Genomic DNA, 22,700 nt, shown 5'->3' with positions numbered 1-22,700 from the left:
GGGGGATTGGGCCTAAGATGGCAATCAGACATCCCTCTGGCAGCCTAGGAGCCCTCGGGGGATATCCACTTGCCAGCGGGGAGCAGGCCTAAGCTGCAGTCGGACATCCTTAGCGCTGCTGAAGAGGCGGGAGAGGCTCCCACCACCACCACTGTACTGGCAGCTGGCAGCCTGGCTTGTAGCTGAGCAGAGCTCCCCCTGTGGGAGTGCACTGACCACCAGGGGGCAGCTCCTGCATTGAGCGTCTGCCCCCTGGTGGTCAGTGTGTGTCATAGTGATCAGTCATTCCGAGTTGTTCTGCTGTTAGGGTCATTACCCTTTTATTATATAGGATAGAGGCCTGGCGCATGGGTGGGAGCCGGCTGGTTTGCCCTGAAGGGTGTCCTGGATCAGGGTGGGGGTCCCACTTGGGTGCCTGGCCAGCCTGGGTGAGGGGCTGATGGCTGTTTTCAGGCTGGCCACACCCCCTTTAAGGTGGGGAGGTCCCCACTGCGGTGTCTGGCCAGCCTGGGTGAGGGGCTGAGGGCCATTTTCAGGCTGGCCAAGCCCCCCGGCGATGGAAGCTCCCAGCCTCTCCTTTTTTTCTTTCTTTTTTTATTCTGAGATTTATTTACCTTCTATAATTGAAACTTTGTAGCCTTGAGTGGAGCTCAGAGCCGGCCAGGGCAGGCGGGAAGCTTGGCTTCCTCCATCGCCAGGGGCAACCAAGCCTCCTGCTCGCTCCAGCTCTGTGGCCACAGCCGCCTGAAAGCAGGTATCTGGGGTTTATTTATCTTCTATAATTGAAACTTTGTTGCCTTGAGTGGAACTCAGAGCCAGCCGTGGCAGGCGGGAAGCTTGGCTTCCTCCATCACTGTAGCAACCAAGCCTCCTGCTCGCTCCAGCTCCGTGGCTGCCGACCGCCATCTTGGTTGGGTTAATTTGCATGTAGTTGCTCTGACTGGCTGGTGGGCGTGGCTTAAGGCGCAGTGAAGGTACGGTCAATTTGCATGTTTGTCTTTTATTAGATTAGATAGGATTAGCACAATCATCTTTTAGTTGTGAATTTCCTTTTGTGTGTTACATTGTACATACACTTGCTTTTCTATGCAAAGTTTGTTAAACCTCTACATAGAGATCTATCATGTCAGCCAATGGTAAAAGAAATAATATGCATTGCTATGGTTCCCAGAGGAATTCTTAACTGTTGTCTCCCTACCTTTTTTAATGCTTCAAGAATTGTTCGCTCTATCTTGCATGCATTTCTGAAAAAGGTTGATTTCTCTGTGGTGTTTTTAAAAATTACTAATTTTTTAAATCTAGTGCTCTTTTGGAAACCAGTCCTTTCTTCTAGTCAAATTATCCATGTCAAGTAGATATATTTTCATACATATGTGTGATATGCTCATACCCATGATCCAATGTAATATGTTTTCATTTTCTTTTTTTTAAAACAATAGTTTATTGATTTTTAGAGAGAAACATTGATGAAATCTCCTGCACGCCCCCTACCAGAGATGGAGTCTGCAACCTGGGCATGTGCCTTGATGAATCAGCAACTTTTTGATACATGGGGTGATGCCCAACCATCTGAGCCACATTGGCAAGGGTTGGCTGGCTGGCTTATTTATTTGTTTGTTTATTTTAGAGAGGATTGGAGGGGAGAAACATCAATTTGTTATTTCACTTATTTATGCATTCATTGGTTGCTTCTTGTATATACCCTGGTGGGGCATTAGACCCGCAACCTTGGCGTTTCAGGACAGTGGTCTAACCAACTGAGTTACCAGGCCAGGGTTCCAATGTAATATGTTTTCAAGTTCTTAAGTTATTTGCTGAGATTGCTAGCCAATTATTTTTCCTACCAATTTACATACAATTAAATTTCATGACTGGATTTATTCCGGGTTATTGACTGGCCTCAACAGTGTTTTTTAAAATACATAATTCAAAACTAAAATGAAATAATTCATTACTTTGTACCTTTTTAAACCTCACAGCCTATGCAGTAAAACTATAGTGTAATTATCTGGGTTTTACAGCAGAGGAAACAGGCCTAGACCTAGAGAGAGGTTTGGTAATTTGCCCAAGGTTATACAGCTGACAGATAGTAATTATGATTTCTGGTGTCTTCAGCTTCAGAGATCTTTGGTTTTTATAATAATATACTGGAAGTTGTTGTAAATCAGACTATATCGTTATGAAAACAGTAGTGAAGAATTGGGGTTTTTGAGGAATTGACCACAGTGGTGGTCTGTCCATTTTCTAAATTGAAATAAATTTTAACTATACAAATAAAATGTCACCAATAATCCACTAGAATGTCCATTTCTTTTTAGATAGTTTTTCCTACAGAGACATTTTTCTGAATTGTTTAGGATAATAGAACAATTAGTTTATTTGGAATGAGTAAGGGAAAGGAGAACAGAGATGGAGTCTCTCATTTATTTGATGTCATGGAGGATTGGTTTTGTTCATAGATGGAAGCTATCCTCCAGTTTAGCTCTATCTGCAAAATATACCTTTTTTTTTTTTTGGTCCATGCCAGATGAGATCAGCATCATATGTTTGGAATTTAGAAAGTCCAGATTATAAGCAAGTATGTTACTTGAATTGTGAGGTAGGGCTATGACTAATAGATCCACCTTGTGCCCACCCAGGATGCTCAGTGGTTGAACATTGACCCAAGAACTAAGAGATCACCGGTTCAATTCCTGGTCAGGGCATATGCCCATGTTGTGTGCTCTATCCCTAGTGGGAAGCATGCAGGAGGCAGCCAATCGATGTTTCTGTCTTTCGATCCGTCTCGTCTCCCTTCCCCTCTCTCTAAATTCAGTAAAAACATATTTTAAAAAATAGATCCACTTAGTGACATTAGACCATGTCTAAAGGAATAACGGTAAATACAGTACAACAGGTAAATGTTGGTGGAGAGATTTGGAGTGGAGAGAGAGAGGAACATCTATAAGATGCAGTTTAATAGAGCCAGGTGTGAAAAAATAGGGTTAGAATGAGTAGTAAAATATACTGCCAACGAACCTAGTTGGTTAGAGCATTGTTCCAGTACACCAAAGTTTCAGGTTCAATCCATGTTCAGGGCACATACAAGAAGCAACAAGTGCATTAAACAAGTGGAACAGCAAATCATTGTTTCTCTCTTTCTAAAATCAGTTAAAGTGTGTGTGTGTGTGTGTGTGTGTGTGTGTGTGTGTGTGTGTACGTACACTGCCAAAGATAAAACTACTTTGAACTTTGATGATACCTAGTCTAATGGGAAAAATCAGACCGGATTTAAAACCTTAGTTTGTATAAGCCTTGTGTTAATAATTGATTTATTCATCAGAAACTTTGGATCCGCTGACGTTGACTATGAGTAATATTTTTCATTAAATTTTTAAAATAAATTGTATTAAATTTTAATAGCCATAGGAAGATGGAAGAGATTATCACCTCTTTTATGGTCTTAAATATTGTGTTTTGCTATTTGAGGTAGTGAGTGGGCTGTTGATTGTGATTTTTAAAGAATTGCGGTGATAATTTCCTCTTCTCTAGCTTTTATTTTCCTTGTTAGTTACCATGTAGTTAATCAATGGAAAAGGTCTGGCTGTGGGATTATATGGATTTCCAAATCAGCACATACATGGATAAATTTAGGGCAATCTCTGTCTCTTTATATTTAAATGATCACCACAGCTAAATTTGAAGTACAGAAGTTTCCACATTTGTCCTGTGCTTGGAAACAGAATCCTTGACCTGTAAGAAACTAGAGCTACTGTGTATTTTAATGATGTGCATGTCAGCTAGGTTCTATTCATTTGTAATTAGACCTGCTAGGAATTGAAGCTTTTTTTTTTTTTTTTTTCTTTTTAAGAGAAGAGGCAGTTGAAGGGAATTCAGCTGGCTGTATGTATAGTGTGTGCATTTTTAAATCTTTAATGCATTTTTTTAGAAAAGTGAATTTACTTCTTGTTTGATCCCTTTGAATTTAAATTTCTGATCAGCATAAATGAAAAGCTATTTCAATTCTGAAAGCAGGTAGTGTTTAGAAAGGGAAGAGTTCATTTAGACAATGGAAAAAGTGTTCCAAGGAATCATCATTAAAACTAAATTTTAGGAATGCTCTAACATAGAATCTGTGAATTTTCACTAGAATGACCATGTCCCAATTTATGCCTTTTGTCCTGATATAATTACTACTAACACTCCCTCTTACTCTCAAAGTGCCCTGGTCTTTCCGATACATTATCTATATGATCATCTTAGCTCTAAATGGAAGTTGAGAGATCTAAATGAGGTTTTGAAAGCAGGGTAACGAAAAATAAATAAATAAAAAACTTCAAATCCCTGTTGAGGCCTTTAGATCAGATGCAGTACTGACTATTTTTGGAAGGAATGATCTTATTAAGCCTTAGTTGATTAGAATGACTTGAAAAAATTTGTGAGGAAGGGAGAAAGGCAAAAAATGAAGTATTTATCACTACCACCACTGCTTCTATACTTTGTGCCCTTGGGGTTGAAATCACATTTTATATTTATTTTTTCTCTTTTAAATTTTGTTTTATGTTTTGCTTTTTTAGTACAGCATTTAAAAAGGACAGATGAATAAAAGGATTCAGAGCAAAAAGTAAACCATTTAACCTTCTCAAAAACAACCACTGTTTCTAATTACTTGTTTGTTCTTTCAGAGATATATAATACATATACAAGCATTTTTACCTTACATTTCCAAAGAGTAGCATGCAAACGTATTTTTCAGCACTTTGATTTTTCTCTGAATAATATGAGTGGGGATTATCCCATCACAAAAAGTCTTTTGTTTTTATTTTAAACTCATTTTAGATTTATAGTTGCAAAAATAGTATATAGTTTTGGTTTACCACTCACCCAACTTTCCCTGCAGCAATATCTATACAATAACCTTAGTATAATGATCAAAACAAGGAAATTAAGTTTGGTACAATAATATTAACTAAACCATACATCTTATTTTTTAATTTTACCACTTTTTCCTCTAATGCCCCTTTTGTGTTCTAAGATCCCATCTAAGAAAATCACTGCCATAGGCTAATTGATATGAACAAGAGTTAAGTTCTTATGGCATCTCATCAATGTTATAATGAAATGACTGAACAAAATGATGTTATTTGAGGATCTGATGTATTGAGTTATCTAGCAAGCTTGTTAGGATACGGTTTCTGAAAGTATTTTATAAGGCTAAAAGAAGCTGTACATGTATATGGAGTGGTAGTGACCCTTCCTGAAACTTTTTATTTTTTTAATAAACTTTTTATTTTAGGACAGTTTTAGATTTACAGAAAGATTGCTAAGATAGTACAGAGTTTCTATATATATATATATACCTCATATACTCTGTATCCAGTTTTCCCTCTTATTAACATCTTAAATTAGTATGGCACATTTGTTACCATACTAATATACCAGTATTGATACATTATTATTCTTCCACTAGAGGCCCGATGCACAAAATTAGAAATTCATGTGGGGTGGGGGAGTCCCTGAGCCCAGCCTGCGCCCTCTTGCAATCCGGGACCCCTCGCTCCTAACCGTCCACCTGCTCATTCCTTAGCACTGCTGCGGAGGCAGAAGAGGCTCCCCCCGCTGCCCTGCACTTGCCAGCCCGCCGTGAGCCTGGCATCTCGTTGATTGGTGCTCCAGCTGTAGGAGTGCACTGACCTCCAGGAGGCAGCTCCTGTGGGTCATAGTGACCAATTGTTCTGGTCGGTCCACTATAAGGGTCACTGGGCTTTTATTTTATAGATGCCTTTATTCAGATAGTCTTAGTATTCCCCTAATGTTTTTTTTCTATTCCAGGATTTCATACAGGATACTACATTAAATTTAGTTGTTATGTCTCTTTAGACCAGCCGTGGGCAAACTACGGCCCGCGGGCCGGATCCGGCCCGTTTGAAATGAATAAAACTGTTGAAAAAAAAGACCGTACCCTTTTATGTAATGATGTTTACTTTGAATTTATATTAGTTCACACAAACACTCCATCCATGCTTTTGTTCCGGCCCTCCGGTCCAGTTTAAGAACCCATTGTGTCCCTCGATTCAAAAAGTTTGCCCACCCCTGCTTTAGACTCCTCTTAGCTCTGACAGTTTCTAAAAACTACTAGAGGGCAAGAATATTTTTATTTACCATAAGTGCCTGTATATACTCTGTAGCACAGTAGAACCCTGTTTCTAGTTTTTATTGTATATTTAATCTTTTAAAGTAAACACTTTGATTTGTTTATTTGTGTTTGTTAGGTATACTTAAAATTTTTGATATAAAAGCTTTCATTAGGAGCATGGATCTAAAATTTAACATTGTTCCTATAGGAAAAAAAATTGGCTTTAAATGATCTGGTTCAAGGAAAACCAAAGATGCTTAATTCTTTTCTTTTTTTAAATATATTTTTATTTATTTCAGAGAGGAAGGGAGAGGGAGAGAGATGGAAACATCAGTGATGAGAGAATGATGGATTGGCTGCCTCCTGCACGCCCCCTACTGGGGATCGAGCCCACATCCCAGGCATGTGCCCTTGACTGGAATCGAACCCTGGACCCTTCAGTTCTCAGGCCGACACTCTATCCACTGAGCCAGACCAGCTAGGGCAAGATGCTTAATTCTTATGGTTAAAGAAAGAGACAGTGTTTTTGACCACCTTAATGACCAACAGATATAGTCTTTCTTAACTTACCTTTCTTTGAGGAAGAAGCTATCTAATCTTTATGGCAATTCCCTCCAAATTTCCATTATCTTTTACCTTCTCCATGAATTTCCCCTTTGTTTTCTGTATAATTCAGTACCTCCTACTTTTTATTTATTTATTTATTTATTTTATTTTATTTTTTTAAAATATATTTTATTGATTTTTTACAGAGAGGAAGGGAGAGGGATAGAGAGTTAGAAACATCGATGAGAGAGAAACATCAATCAGCTGCCTCCTGCACTCCCCCCACTGGGGATGTGCCCACAACCAAGGTACATGCCCTTTGACTGGAATCGAACCTGGGACCCTTGAGTCCGAAGGCTGACGCTCTATCCACTGAGCCAAACCGGTCAGGGCACCTCCTACTTTTTAAAAAAATCCTAATAAACAGTTTTTTAAAACAAATCTTAACACCACTCTACTAGTTGCACACAGTAAATGATAGATCAGAGATTAAATCCTTGTGCCTTATAAAACCAGCCTTGTACCCTTCCACCCACACTCCTCCCTGGCTAAGATCCAGCTCACATCCACTTTGAAGTCTTGCCTGACACTTCTAGTCTGCTCCCCCAGCTTTTTATCTACACCTCTGTCATGGCTCTTATATTGTAAGTAGGGGCCCAGTGCACGAATTCGTGCACCTTGAAAGGAACTGTGGGTCTCATGGCTGTGGTGGGCACAGGGGCAGGTCTTGGCCCATCCTCCGCACTACTACCCAGCCCCTCCCACCATGGCCCTTGTCCCCTGTCTGCCAGCAGCTCCACTCCCGCCACTGCCACTCCCACGCATTGATGACGCCGGCTTCCCTTGCACCTGCTGATGGTAAGGAGTGATTGGGGCTGGTGCCACCAGCGGGTGCAAGTGGTGGCTGCTGCCCTGATTGCCCCTCAGGAGCAGGGAGAGGTGGAGGAGCCCTCGGGCGATCAGGGCCAGCAGCTGCCACTCGCACCTACTGACAGCATCAAGTGATCGGGACCGGCGCCGGGTGCCGGCAGCGAGTGTGAGCAGCAGCTCTGGTGGCAGCTCCTGTGCTGGCAGTGGGTGCGAGCACTCGGCGGGACCACAAAGTGTGGGAGCAAAGAATTTTCAGTTACCACCAGAGGCTCGCCCCGATGACAGTCACCAGCGCCCCACCTTGTTCTGGCGCCCCCCGCTCACCTGCTCCACCATCCCGCCATGGCCGACGCCCGCCTGCTATCGACACCCGCCATGTTCTGCGTGCCACCCCCCCACCCCCCTGTGGTCAGCACACGTCATAGTGACCGGTTGTTCAGTTCCACCGTTCGGTCTATTTGCATATTAGCCTTTTATTATATAGGATTACCAAAAATGTACTTACACAGTATAATATCACAAAAGTTGTAGGAAATATTAAAAATATGCAAATAACAGGATTACTTCTGTTATATTTTTTATTTTTCCCCTTTGTATTTAACTTAAAATTAACATGTTTTTATATAGCTTTAAAACTTTTATGGCTCCCTAATTGTGGCATAAATAGAATAGTATTAAACTCTCCCCCATTGGACATTTGTTTCTATTTCTTTATATATTAGAGAAATGCTGTGGTGAATATCATCTGCATTCTAAATTTGTAATCTCTGTGGAAAATGTGATATTCATCTTCCAGTGTTCCTTCCCCTGGCCAGTTTTCCCCCTGGAAAAAAAGAAAGTCACAGAGTAGCATAAGAGAAAGAAAGAGCATGAAGTATGAAGTTATAGCAATTTGGATTTGAAATTTGGGCTTCTTTACTTACTATTTAAGTAACTTTGAGCAAATATCTTACATCCTCTGAATTCTACATCTGAAAATGGAAATAATGAATGATACACCTACCTTGTTTGGTCATTGTGGGCATTAATTGAGATGAAGCCTGTGAAGGACTTAGTGCCTGATGCCTATTAACAGGTACTCAAAAGATAGCTTTACAAATGTACTGTTCAGCAAGATTAAGGAATAAATTGTTAAAAGTTGAGTATCTCTCTCTCTTAGCTTCTTTTCTAAACAAATCTCTATTGTAGACTGAATTAGTGAAAATACCAGGAGGGTATTTTTACTTTTTAATTTGTAAAAAGTGTTGGTTTGCTTGAAAAGATCATTTGATTAAAATTTTTGAATCCAGATGGCTCATTGTCCTTCATTATTTTTTCCATCTGAATTGATCAGTTTTTTAAGTTGAAATTTATTACAGTTGAAGTTACAGTGTGGGTGATTGGTAGCTGCCTTTTAAAAATATATATTGCTGCCGAAACCGGTTTGGCTCAGTGGATAGAGCGTCGGCCTGCGGACTGAAGGGTCCCGGGTTCGATTCCGGTCAAGGGCATGTACCTGGGTTGCGGGCACATCCCCAGTAGGAGATGAGCAGGAGGCAGCTGATTGATGTTTCTCTCTCATCGATGTTTCTAACTCTCTATCTCTCTCCCTTCCTCTCTGTAAAAAAATCAATAAAAAATATATTAAAAAAAAATATATATATATATATTGCTAACTTTTCAGTGGCAAAAGAGTGACTCTAGTGTCAATTATTGAGAAGACTGGCAAAAAATGAGCTTAGTTTGTGGCCTGTTACGTTTGATGTATAAGATTTTGGAAAAAATTTTTAGTTCCAGAACTTTTTCTTCACTACCATACATTTTAGCACCTAATTATTCTCTAATGTTTAACCGTTATATTGAATTTTGGGGGTTGGAAGAGGTAAACCAGACTCAGTTCTTGTCCTAAAAGACTTTACAGTCTGATGAAACAAGCATATATTTATGGTACAGTGTGGCAAATTATTTTACAGCTCTATGGTTACAGTTTATTCAACTAAAAGTTTGCCTTGAAAAAGCAAAGTATCTTTTTGTTAGGTTAACATTCAAATTGTCATACCATTCCGCACTGAATTAATTTAATTTAGGCTAGACTGAAGTGTAATCTTTTAACTTTGGTCAATTCAGGACTCACAGATCCTCGTGCCCTTTACTTTGTAACAAGAAGGGAGCCAGAAAATTGATATTCTGATTTAAAGCCAAATTACTAGTTCTTCCTTTCTGCTGAGAAAGAACCTCAAGCTGTCTGAACCTATCTTCATCTTCAATTCAACTGTTTTGATTTATTCTAGTTGCAGTGATAACTTGCCTGATTATGGTCACATACGGCATTATACAGGCTTGTTTATCTCTTGGCAAATCATTTAAGGAATAGCTGCATTTGAGATACTTTGTCAAGAGATTGTGTTTTTTAATTCCTTGAATCTTGGGAGTTTAGTTTTGGTGATTGAAAATGGAATGTTTTGCCGAAACCGGTTTGGCTCAGTGGATAGAGCGTCGGCCTGCGGACTGAAGGGTCCCAGGTTCGATTCCGGTCAAGGGCATGTACCTGGGTTGCGGGCACATCCCCAGTGGGGGATGTGCAGGAGGCAGCTGATCGATGTTTCTCTCTCATCGATGTTCCTGACTCTCTATCTCTCTCCCTTCCTCTCTGTAAAAAATCAATAAAATATATTTTAAAAAAAGAAAAGAAAAAAACCAGAAAATGGAATGTTTTAACAGTTTCAGTAAAAAGCACTGTTACCAACATTGAACAGTATTATAATATCGGTTTTATTTGCATTCTATTACTATGACATATTTTCTTTAGACACGATTGTTTATGAAGAGTAAAACATAATATGGCCCTTTGTTTTTAAGATTCTGTAGTCTTCATAATATAGTCAGTCGAAGAAAGCCAGTATACCAGTGGTTGGTAGTGTTTTAGTTAATAATTTCAGTGCTTGCCATTGAAAGAAGAGTTCGTATTACTATGCTCCTAATAAATTGTTTAGATGTTTTAAAAGTCTGAATTTGTGCCACAGTTTTGATTGTCTACTACAAAAGAATGAAAAGTTAAAAATAACCCCTCCTTTGATTGCTTTTGAAAAAATAACTAGTCTTTTTTTTTTTCCAGGGTAATCACTTTGATCAGTATGAAGAAGGACATTTGGAAATTGAACAAGCATCACTTGACAAGCCTATTGAATCGGTAAGATGATCAGTGCTTAATTTTGGGTCAAAGTTAGTTAGTTAGTTAGTGTTCGTGTGACACTTGATGTGAATGAAGTTAAACTTATTAATAACTTATAGTACAGTCTAGAGTTGTTTTCTTGCATGTCTGACAATAATCAAAGAGAATTTGGGATATAATTTAATACATTGGGTTATCAGTCTGAAATCTATAAATAATTTATAATTTTGATGAAAAAATATCATTTGGCCCATACTGATATTCTGTTAAAGATAGCAAGTTAAAAGTTTAGTGTTTTGATAAATTGAATAAAGGAGTAAAATGTATTTTGATCCTTTAAAAGCTTCACCTTTCCTGGGCAACACAATCATATAATGTTCTATTAGGAATAGTTAAAGACTAACACATTTTATTTACCAGACAGACTCTTGTAAAACATTGTAAATTTGGTTTCTGTAGCTTAAGAGATGTCTGGATTTTGTCAAAAGTTGATTATTCCTATCTCTTTACACAGTTTAGTTTTGGATATTGATAACAAAGCAATACAACAAGAAGATTTCTCTTTTTTACTCTTAAATTTTTTAAAATCTTAATTTTTGAACATTGTTTCCATTTTGAGAAGCCCTTTATTTTCAAAATACATAGTCCATTGTTAAAATGTCTAAACTTGTCAGTATTTAGTATTTCTGCTTAAGTGTACATACTGAATAAGGGTTCGGTGAGTTCAGCTTGAATGAAAAATAATCAGAGAGGGAAACTTAATCTTGATAACAACAGACAAGACATCCCCTCTCTCCCTTTAAAATACACTAACTTTTTCACCTCCCGCAGGAAAATAAGGCAATTTAGAGAGCACAGATATTGTAACTTTAGCTTTTATTTTCACAACTATAACATAGTAAAGGATCAACATATATTTATGTTCCTAAATTAGGTTGGTGTTGTGTGTTTGTGTGTGTGTTTAGATGTTTACAGAAATTTACACAACTTGGGGTGTTCGACATTTTTCTTCCACAGCAGTTGGCCCATATTAGCTAAGCAGCCATGATCTGGTTTGTATTGCACGGTCTGCCTTTTTTTAATTTCTTCTCTAGGGTTTCTTTCTCCCCCACTTCCCCTTATTTCTGTTCTTCTGGTCCAGTGAACACTGCATATAGTACCTTCTGTCTTAACGTGCTGGCATGATGCTAGACTTAGGCATGGCAGTAAATGATGACGCATGTGATAATGCTGCAGAGGGAGAATTCACATCTGATGTACTGAAAGCCCAGTCTTGTGTTTTGACTTAGGATAAAATGCCAAGCCCATTTTGCTCAGTTAAAAAAAATCCTGAAGTTTTTGCCTTGTTCTGTATCAGTTTTCTATTTTAATTTAAATGTTTCTTTGGGTCAAAGTTTAAGAACAGAGAACTGTCAGAAGCAGGCTCAAGTGCCATTATTCTACATGGTTGATTAATTAATTCTGGGGTACTATGACTTAACAGTAGCAGACATTTAATTAGACTAAATTTGCAGCCTAGTATTATCACTTTACTCAACAAAGATTTTTTAAAAGCACTAAATTAAATGATATATGACATTTTTAAAGCTTTTAGGACTAATTTTAAAGGTTTTGGGACATTCATTCCTTTGGCATGTGAGACTAATGATCTTTTTCCTCTCACACTGTCCAGGATTTTTCTAGCACATGTCGTAGGGATAACACTATCAGAAGACAGTCTGACTGAATAGTCATTGTTGAGTAACGTCCGTGAGTAGCAGTGGAATTGATATATGCCTTATTTATTAGATAATAGTCTTCTCCACTTAAAATAGTAAATGATATAGCACTCAGACTGGATATTTAATTTTTTATAAATAGATGTATGATCAGAGATATATATTAATAAATTATACTTCTAATATAAATTTACTCCTAAAATACATAAATATATGCATTATTTGTGCTGTGGTAGTTTAGATAGGAGGAAGAGGAGCTTCATAGCCTACATTATGCTAGATAAAGATGGGACACATAAGATAAGGGAATTTTATTTCTGTTATCAAATCATTTGGAGATAAATTTAAAGTTCTTAAAGACACTCAAAATAATTGGCATTAAGTGTGGTGTGTCTCCCCTCACCCCCCAACAAAGAAGTGCCCTCTAACCTAAGGAATCCCCACCAAGTACATATATATTAGTTTTATGACTGGCTGAGTATATTGAGTTGTTTTATTCTTAGGGGGGAAATGGTTGCTTTTAACACACAGAAAGAATATCTATCTGCTGAATTAAAATCTTTCTCTGCAGCAATATCTATTGAGAGGTGCTGACTGTTTTGCTACAGCATGCAACTCAAAAGTGGCTGGAAATATGCAGCTTTGGGAGTCTACAGATCATTGCAGGAGCTAAAGGTCTAGTCATTTTTTTTTATTTAACAAAGGTAATCTGCAGCAGCTGGTAACCGTGGAAGTCTCTGCACAGGTTTGTGCCAAGAATATGCCTGTTTGAAGGGTTATTGTGAGTATAGGATTAAAGCTCTTTTTGTTTTGTAATAGGGTAAATTTGTTGCAAACCAGCAAGATGGGAAATGAAACACAAAGATGCAATAATGCATTATGCTTTCAGTAAACTTCTGAAGCTTAAATTTGTTAATGAAATGATACAGGTATTTTAATTTCAATCAGAAAATGTTGAAAACACTTAAAAATCTAACATTGGTAAAATATTTAATAATCTTTATTATAAAATTATATTTCAGCCAACTAAATATCTTTGAGTAAAATTTCTAGTCAAGAATAAAATACTATTCTAAGGAAATTATGAAAGAATCACTAGACAACTTGATTGTACTAGTATGAATTAGAGAGAAGGTAGAAAGTATTAAACATTTTACCCTTATTACAAAAACTTTTTAAAGCTTCAATTTTAAGTTACTGCTTAATGAAATTTTTAGGTCCCAGCCATAATAATGATGACTGTCACATACTTAAAGATAAAATATTTAGAAAACAAATAAAACTTAATCTAAAACCATAGATAGCCCAGTCTAGGATTTCACCATAGTTCCCAAGAATTGATTGGTGTGATTTAGGACATATGGTCCTTTATGACTTTTACTATAGAACGAAGATGACAGATCAGAAGGGAGAGTGATTATAAGCTATTCATAAGGCAAAATGCCTGCATCATAGACTTAAGATATGTTGTCATTGTTGCAGTTGGAACTAAACTACCCATCAACCATTAGTTGGTCTTTTTTCTACCTGACTGATTAAAATCCTATCTTTATAGTTGTCAGGTTGACCAAGCAAGTTTTTAAAATTAACGTAAGTTTTTAAACTCCAGTTGCTGATGTTCATTTTGCTCACTAGGGTTTTAGAAGTCTATGTATAATTGGTTTTGTCTGGTTAAATATCTGTTTAGATCTGTGGACTCCACTAGTTCCAAACTGTAACTCTGTAAGACTGCTGATTTGACATTTAGCAGTGTCCATATGTGGACTGCACTATAAATAATGTGCTTCTTGGAGCTGAATGGTGTAGCATTACTATATGGCTTTTCTCTCCAGTCTTCATTGTGTCATCTGTAGTGAGCTATAGATTTTTTGTTTTGGGAATTTTTACAACTTGTTTGCATGGGTTCACCTAGTAGCATTTGGTTTTTGCTTATAGAGTCTTTAATACACAATCAGCAAAACTTACAATCCACTCAAGAAACTTAACCATTTTTGTCACTGTTTATATAGACTAAATGTTATAAATTGAATGTGGCTGTCAACTAAAAGAAAATTCAATGTGGAATTAATATTCATCCAGTCATTGGCATAATTTTATAATTTCTCTTGAGACATGATTAATATTCTATTTCTTGATATAAAAATTTTGAATGAGCCCCATATAAAAAAGTAAATTTTTATGTGTTTTGGCAAACTCCTATTATACAGATTGGTGGTCACTACTGCCAAAATAATATTGTTACTTTGAATGATATACAGCTTTATGAAGCAGAGCAGTTCCTGGGAAAGTTTTCTACCTAATAGTTAATAAACAGAAATGTTGAGAAATGACTGAAACAATTAATAATGGGTGTTTTATTTGTTTATTTGTTGTGTTTTCAGTATATTGGTAGTTTATAATACATTTTTCTTTCAAAGATCTTATTTAAAAATTATATCCTCACATATATTGGAGGGGGCGAACAAAGGATAGAAATGTAGCATTTTAATTATACATTTAAGTTTGTGGGTCCCCCTCTCCCCCTTTATTAATTTGGTTTCAGAGAGGGAGAGAGAGATAGAAACATCAGTGATGAGAGAGAATTATTGATTGGCTGCCTCCTGCACGCCCCTTATCGGGGTTAGAGCCTGCAACCTGGGCATGTGCCCTGACTGGGAATCGAACCGTGACCTCCTGGTTCATAGGTCGACGTTCAACCACTGAGCCATGCAGGTTGGGCAATTATACATTTAAGTTTTGAACTAGAAAAAAAAGTTTTAAAAGCTAACTAAGGTAAAAATAGTTTGGGTTTTCAGACTATTTAGCTTCAGACTTTTAAACCAGAATTAAGAACTGTTCATGCCTTATCAAAGAAAATGCCACCCTGCCACCATTTGGAAGTCTTGTGCATAGAGAGTAACTAATAGGTTATGGAAAACTAGCTTTTTGTCTACCAACCTTGAATAAAATTCAGTTGCTTTATTAATTATTTTAAAATTAGTATTTCCCTGTAGTTCTTCCATGTGCATTGAAATTAGGCTGTCATGCCCCCTTGTTAGTTGTAAACCAGCTGTTAAAAAAAGAAAAAATTTCCATTTATTTTTGGTTCTATGAGATTATAATTAAATTCCCAATTATATATTATTTTAAAAAATAATACATATATTTTTAAGATTTTTAAGACATATTCTCGCTTTTAGAGCGAGAGAAAGGGTGAGGTAGAGAGAGAGGGAAACATGGATGTGAGAGCAAAATATCGACTGGCGGCTACCTCTGCATTCCCCCAACTGCGGATTGAGCCTCCAGTCCCGACTTGTGCCCTGACCGGGAATCAAACCAGCAAACTTCTGGTGCATAAGGTGACGACCAACCAAACTGAGCCACATCAGCCAGCGCCACATTATATATTTTACTTAAAAATAAAAAAACTGAAAGATACTTTAGTCACTGTTAGTGATTGAAATAGTAATTGTTACTATTTTAGAAGTTAAATTTATTGCTCATTGCTCTTGTTATGTCTAGATTACTTGTTTGGGCTATAAATAACATCCATGAGAATAACTGGCAAAATCACAGCCCTAAAGAGAAAAAGTAGATTAATTATTTTCACAGGCTGGTGATTGAATCCCTTGTTCTTTTACAGTGAAAGTTCCATGAACATTTTTATCATTTCAGATGTAGATAAGTCTACTTTGTTCTACTTTGTATAAGGCTTCTTGGTGTGCCTTCCTGTGTTACCCATCCTTAAACCTATTGGATTTTTGACAAGTGTTTATAAAACTTTCTTTTTCTTCTTCTTTTTTTTTTTGGTAGGAAGAGAGACCATACTGAATACTAACCCTTTCTGCAGAGTCATAGAGCTTCCTATTTTCCTCCAAAAGCAGGTAGTCTGGAATGATAGGAAAGGTCCAGATTTTCGCTATTAGTCATTCACTAAATTTCAGCAGTTGGTGGATCTAAGAAGTTCTTGGATATATGTCTGTTGTTTTTCTTGGCTTTGTTATAATCACAAGGACATAGAGTAGCATATTAATAATTTTAATATAGTTCCTGACATTTCATTCCCTAGTCATACTTGGGAAAGTAGATTTAATTAAAGAATAGTTTTCACCTAAAGTTTTAGAAGAGAATGGCCACTACCATTTTGTATCAGTAGCTTTTTTGAGAAGGTGACAGCCATCTTGAGTGGTTTTGTAAAAGTGGTGCTACTGTGTATAACCCTAAATTTTTCTTTTTTCTCCCTTTAACATTTGCTTTTCCTTTCACTGTTGTCAGTCACAACACGCTGCTCTTGAACCTCTCAGCTGGTCTTGACTCGTGAATTTACTTATGCTTTCACTCTTTAGTATATACATTAATTGCAAGCAGTGAATTGAAAACAAGACAAAAAAAAAAAAAACGACCATTAGTGAATGGACAGTTTCTTACTTTGTGTTACATTTAACTGTTCTTTTGACAGCCCAGTTTTTAAAGCCAGGTTCGTATGGAAATGCTTTCACTCCACTTGCACTGCTTTTGGAAATAGCATACTGCTTCATCTGTCTGTTTATTTTAGTGCATTCATAATATAACACAGTCAGCATAATGTCTCATCTCCACTTAGTCAAAGATTGAGTTTTTTTAAATAAAAAAAGGGGGGCAGCAATTATTGTCAGCATGGTTTAATACCCTAAATCTCTGTGCCAAGTACAATTCTAACTTTAGCCTGTTAAAAGATTAAACAGTAATTTAGTCAACTATTTAATCTTAGAGTCATTCTGCTTTCTTTGTCCTTTCTGTAGTTATTTAGTTGTAGGAGTTATGATATAAAATAAAGATTTTATGTACAGGTAAGTTTATTTTCATAATCGTATAATAAAGGTCTCTTTACCTTTTCATATTTTGCTAACACTGCTTGTACCAAGACTTTTATTTTTTTTCTTCTTTTCTTTTTTTAAAATATGTTTTTATTGACTTCAGAGGGAGAGAGAGAGAGAGAAACATCAACGATGAGAGAGAATCATTGATCGGCTGCCTCCCGAACGCCTCACACTGGGGATCAAGCCTGAAACACAGGCATGTGCCCTTGGCCGGAATCGAACCCGGGACCCCTCAGTCTGCAGGCTGACAATCTATCCACTGAGCCAAACCGGCCAGGGCTGTACTAAGACTTTTAAATGTTACTTACTTTCTTTACAATGAGGTTATTTATAAATACTTAGGCACACAGTACTGGTTAAGGGGATGCTTTTCCTGACATTTCATTTGAGAGGAGAGAAGGGAAGAAGAGGCAGCAGTGTTAGATTAAGTGTTTGTGATGTTTAATAACAGAAGTTATCACCTCGGCAGCATTTTCTAATTCTTTCAGTTCCTAGCAAAAAAATTTCTAGTGACCTTTTTTGTATCATAATGACTTAGTGTGTGTGTGTGTGTGTATTTTTTAAAGCAGTAGTATCTTTTGTTTTAGAAACAAGTTTTTCATTACCTTTTTAAAAAATAATATTTTTATTGATTTCAGAGAGGGAAATGAAGAAACATCAGTGATGAGAGAGAATCATCGATCCACTGCCTCCTGCATGCCCCATTCTGGGGATTGAGCCCACAATTTAGGCATGTACCTCAGCTGGGAATAGAACCATGACCTCCTTGTTCATAGGTCGATGCTAAACCACTGAGCCATGCCAGCCAGGCTCATTATCTTTTGCTTCATTTTTGTTTTTATAAAAGTCTCCTGATCTCTTTCTTGCTTTCTTTTTTAAATTGACTTTTTATTTTTTTTTATTTTTAATATATTTTATTGATTTTTTACAGAGAGGAAGGGAGAGAGGGATAAAGAGTTAGAAACATCGATCAGCTGCCTCTTGCACACTTCCTACTGGGGATGTGCCCGCAACCAAGGTACATGCCCTTGGCCGGAATCGAACCTGGGGCCCCTTAGTCCGCAGGCCGACACTCTATCCACTGAGCCAAACCGGTCAGGGCTAAATTGACTTTTTAGAGAGAGGGCAACATGGATGTGATAGGAAAACATCAATCAGCTGCCTCCGGCATGCTCCCTACTGGGGATTGAGCCCGGTATGTGCCCTGACTTGGAATGGAACCAGCAACTTTCAGTGCATGGGATGATGCCCAACCAACTGAGCTGCACAGGCCAGGGCTCTCCTGATCTCTTTTCCTCCATCAATGAAGTAATCAGCTGCTGAGCCCTGTTTTCCAGTTTGTATGCTGTCGTAAACTTGTAGAAGGAAATTGTCCTTTATAAAAAAACACAAAAGCCCTAGCTGGCTTGGCTTAGTGGATAGAGCGTCAGCCTGCGGACTGAAGGGTCCCAGGTTCGATTCCAGCCAAGGGCACATGCCTGGGTTGCGGGCTCGTTCCCCAGTTAGGGGGTGTGCAGGAGGCAGCCAATCAATGATTCTCTCTCATCATTGATGTTTCTCTCTCTCTCTCCTTCTCCCTTCCTCTCTGAAATCAATAAAGAAATATATTTAAAAAAACACAAAAAACATTGGGGAGCCTTAATCTTCCTCTTCTAGCTTTCTGTCAGAGAAGGTAACCATACAACAATTTTTTCTTTCCTCTATAACTCCAAAGAACATTTTATCATTGATATGGAGCTAAAGATAAAAAGCAGTTTCATATGAGATGTTTGATTTTTATATAGAGATTTATGGTTTTGTTAGCTTTATAAATTGATTTCAGGAAATAATGAGGTTATTTTCAAATGGTGATACCAGATTAGTACTTTAAATTAACTTTAGTAGATATAGAACACTTTTAAAATAATTTTTAAGTGTCTTCCTCTGGATAAGCAGCATCTTTTTATCTGACACTGTTAATGGTTATTTTAGCTTTGTCTCTATACTGGACAGTATTTGTAAAAACAAAGAATTGGACAAAGGTATGCAGAGGTTTCTAAGATCTTGACTCCTTACACAAAAGCTGACATTTAATTGTTGTTTCTGGTGTCTTTTCATGCAATTTACATTGAAATACCTTTTCCTGTGTGCTTCTAGGTAGATGAGACATTATGTATATTGGTTTTTTCCCCCCTACATGCACTAATGGTTCTTTACTGTTAACTTATTGCTAGGCCTGTTTCATTCTAACATTTTAGCATTTTTGTTAGATTACATGTTGAAATGCATCACTCAGTCTGTGCTTGAGCTCATTTTATTTTTCTGTTTAATCAATTTAATTTCTTGTTTTACTAACCTCACTGTTTTTTCGGTTTAATATTGGCTGCATGCTAGTTAAATATTTACATTTTATATATATATATATAAAAACCAATCAAGTCTAGCCTGGATTTTGCTCTGATTGTGTTTTCATTTCTAGTGGTGGGGCAGTCTTACACTTACAACTTACTTTGTACCATGAAAGCCTGACACACAAACAAAATAACTAAACACAACATAGATTTTCTTTTAAAAAAAAAATAATCTTAAAGTGGTGCTGTCTAGGTGGTGGATATGATTGTATAAGTACCTTGATTTTATGCTTTTTTAATGTTAGTTTTGAACTTCATAAATGTATTCTTCCCTCTTTACCCCTTCCCGTTTTTCTCCTTTTTAAAACGTTATGTACAAAAGTTGCCCGGCACACCATCAGAAAGGACCTTACCCCCTATATTATTTTCATATGAAATACTAGCCAGCATTTCTTTTTACATTAATGTCCCTTTATTGGGAACATTTACCCCCTGTTATTAGCACCTTTTTGCATGCATATATGTAGACTTATCTCTTGCTCATCACCTGTTTAATTGTCACTAGGAAGGGAAGAATATATTATTGGAATATTTTTGGTTTGTCTTTCTGTTCTGTCTGTCAGGATAATATTGGACATCGCTTACTCCAGAAACATGGGTGGAAGCTGGGCCAGGGATTGGGAAAATCTCTTCAGGGTAAGTTTTTTAAATGTACAAAAAAGAAAGAAAGAAAACAGTGTTTCTGATGCAGATCTTGTGCCTGAATATATTTGTTGTCCTTTTTAAAAAACTGTTTGTTTCTTCCCCCTCTTCCTCCCCCTCCCCGCCCCCCGAATAGTCTGTTTTTCTTATAACAGTATTTTAAGTCACTATTAAGCTAATAATTTGTAAGAGTAAGCTGCTGTGTTATGAATACTTTCTGGTCAAAAATATTGTGTATGGCTCCACCTGTTTTAAGTATTTTTGGTGGAATTAGTCAGTGAGTGGAATAAAAGAAATACGTAGTAGCAGGGTATGCTTTGTGTCATTTAGTGATGTTGTATTGTGGCTTCAGTATTTTAAAGAGAACCATTCAATAGCAGGTTTTAATTTTTGTGCCACCCTGCCCCTCCCTCATTCTCCCCGTAGCTGGTTATTGCCTTGGCTCTTTTTCTCTGCAGTCATAGTCTGTGTAGTAGTAGAGAGAAAATTAACCCATTTTATCTATACTAATAAAAGGATAATATGCAAATTGGTCAGGATGCCCTCACAGTAAAGACCGAACAGCAGGCTATGTGGGGCAACCAGGCCGGCAGAGGGATTAGTGAAGGATGAGAAAACGACTGAACAGCCTGCTGCATGGGGGCGATCAGGCTGGCGGGGGAGGGAGGCAGTGAGGGGTGACCAGGCTGGCAGGCAGATGTGGTTAGGGGTGATCAGGCTGTCAGGGGGTCAGTTAGGGGTGATCAGGCAGGCAGGCAGGTGAGCAGTTAGGAGCCAGCAGTCCTGGATTGTGAGAGGGATGTTCGACTAGCACTTTAGGCCTGACCCCTGGCATCAGGCCTAAACCAGCAGTCGGACATACCCCGAGGAGTCCCAGATTGGAGAGGGTGCAGGCGGGCTGAGGGAACCCCCCACCCCCGTGCACAGATTTCATGCACCGGGCCTCTAGTATGAAACATAAATGGAAATAGAGGTTTCCTATGGTTCCCTGAGCAGAGAGGCCATTTCTCAGGTTCCGATCAGACTGTAGAAAATGTATGGCTTAAAGTTTCCATTGCATTTATTTTTTATTTTAACTATGCTAATCATTTGGATAAAAACAAAATACTTAATATTTCTACTTCTGAGTTTTTGCTAGTTGGAAACCAGCCAACTTCATACACCTTTTTTTGCTCTCTGACATTCAAGAGCTATTGTTTATTCTTTGTTTTTGTTTTATTGTTTGCACATGTGAACAATACCTCAGAAATGATGGGGAATCATTGTACTTCTATATCTGAAAAGTATCTTTGGGGAGAGGTGTGCTACTGTTGACAATTTTTTTGCATTTTGGAAATGGAATTCCGTAATTTGAATGGGAAGTCTTAATGAACGTGTGTGTGTGTGTGTGTGTGTGTGTGTGTGTAAAGGACTCAGAGGAATGATGACTAGGGAAGACTTCAAGTGAAGTCTTAAGGAGGGAGGATAATAGTTATTACCAAATATAAGATGATTACATTTGGCAAAGAGTAGGTATGGCTGGCTGGATCAGAGAATGCCCATGGGACAGTGGATTTTTATACTTTTTTTTTTTAGCATAATCTCCAAAATTTGTTTAAATGTTGAACCTTAATATATAAAGGGGAGGAGGAGAAACTACAGTTGTTTTGGTTGAAGTAAAGTTCTAGGTTGCCAGGACTAGTTTGGAAACCATAACTAGAGGGCAGTAATGGGAAATTTTTTTTTTTTTTTTAAATATATTTTACTGATTTTTTACAGAGAGGAAGGGAGAGAGATAGAGAGTTAGAAACATCGACGAGAGAGAAACATCGATCAGCTGCCTCCTGCACATCCCCCACTGGGGATATGCCCGCAACCCAGGTACATGCCCCCGACCGGAATCGAACCTGGGACCCCTCAGTCCGCAGGCCGACGCTCTATCCACTGAGCCAAACCGGCTTCGGCAGTAATGGGAAATTTGTTCAAATAGGCACAAATCTTGTACTGGTCGAGTGTTTACTATGTGCTAAGCACTTAACAGATATCTCATTTAATTCTTAAAACAAGTCTGTGAGATAAATTACTGTTGTTCCCATTTTGCAGAACAAGAAACTGAGGTTTAGAGTTGCCAAAGAATAAGCAATCAGTAAATGACAATATCAGAATTCAAATTTCGGTCTTTCTGACTCCATAACTCACACTGTTAACTAGTACACTGGATGTAAAAGCCTTTAAGGCCTCTCCAATTTGGAACTTTATTTTGTAAGCCAAGGGCAATTTTTAAAAAATATATATCTTTATTGATTTCAGAGAGGAAGGGAGAGAGAGAGAAATATCAGAGATGAGAGAGAATCATTGATTGGCTGCCTCCTGCATGTCCCCTACTGGGGATTGATTGAGTCCTCAACCCAGGCATGTGCCCTGACTGGGAACTGAACCGTGACTTCTGGT

General features: G+C 37.7%; 1 protein-coding gene across 16 annotated transcripts in view; it reads left to right on the top strand.

Moving 5' to 3' along the window:
• The window catches only part of GPATCH8 (G-patch domain containing 8), a 77,143-nt gene that overhangs the window by 12,131 nt on the left and 42,312 nt on the right, over positions 1 to 22,700 (top strand). For 4 of the 16 annotated variants that reach the window (XM_081110832.1, XM_081110829.1, XM_081110840.1 and 1 more), the window contains exons 2-3: positions 10,626 to 10,700; positions 20,192 to 20,264. Coding sequence is in view for 1 of the 16 variants with exons in the window: in XM_081110829.1 (XP_080966955.1) it covers positions 10,626 to 10,700; positions 20,192 to 20,264 (148 nt within the window). In the remaining 15 variants the exon portion in view is untranslated. Of the gene's footprint in view, positions 1 to 10,625; positions 10,713 to 11,699; positions 11,749 to 16,727; positions 16,857 to 20,191; positions 20,265 to 22,700 lie in introns of those variants that run through there. The other 12 variants (XM_081110841.1, XM_081110831.1, XM_081110830.1 and 9 more) reach the window with 7 other exon arrangements.

Source organism: Myotis nattereri, assembly GCF_964212035.1.
Source record: "Myotis nattereri genome assembly, chromosome: 16".
Taxonomy (NCBI): Eukaryota; Metazoa; Chordata; class Mammalia; order Chiroptera; family Vespertilionidae; genus Myotis; species Myotis nattereri.
This window is presented reverse-complemented; position numbering and strand designations above follow the sequence as displayed.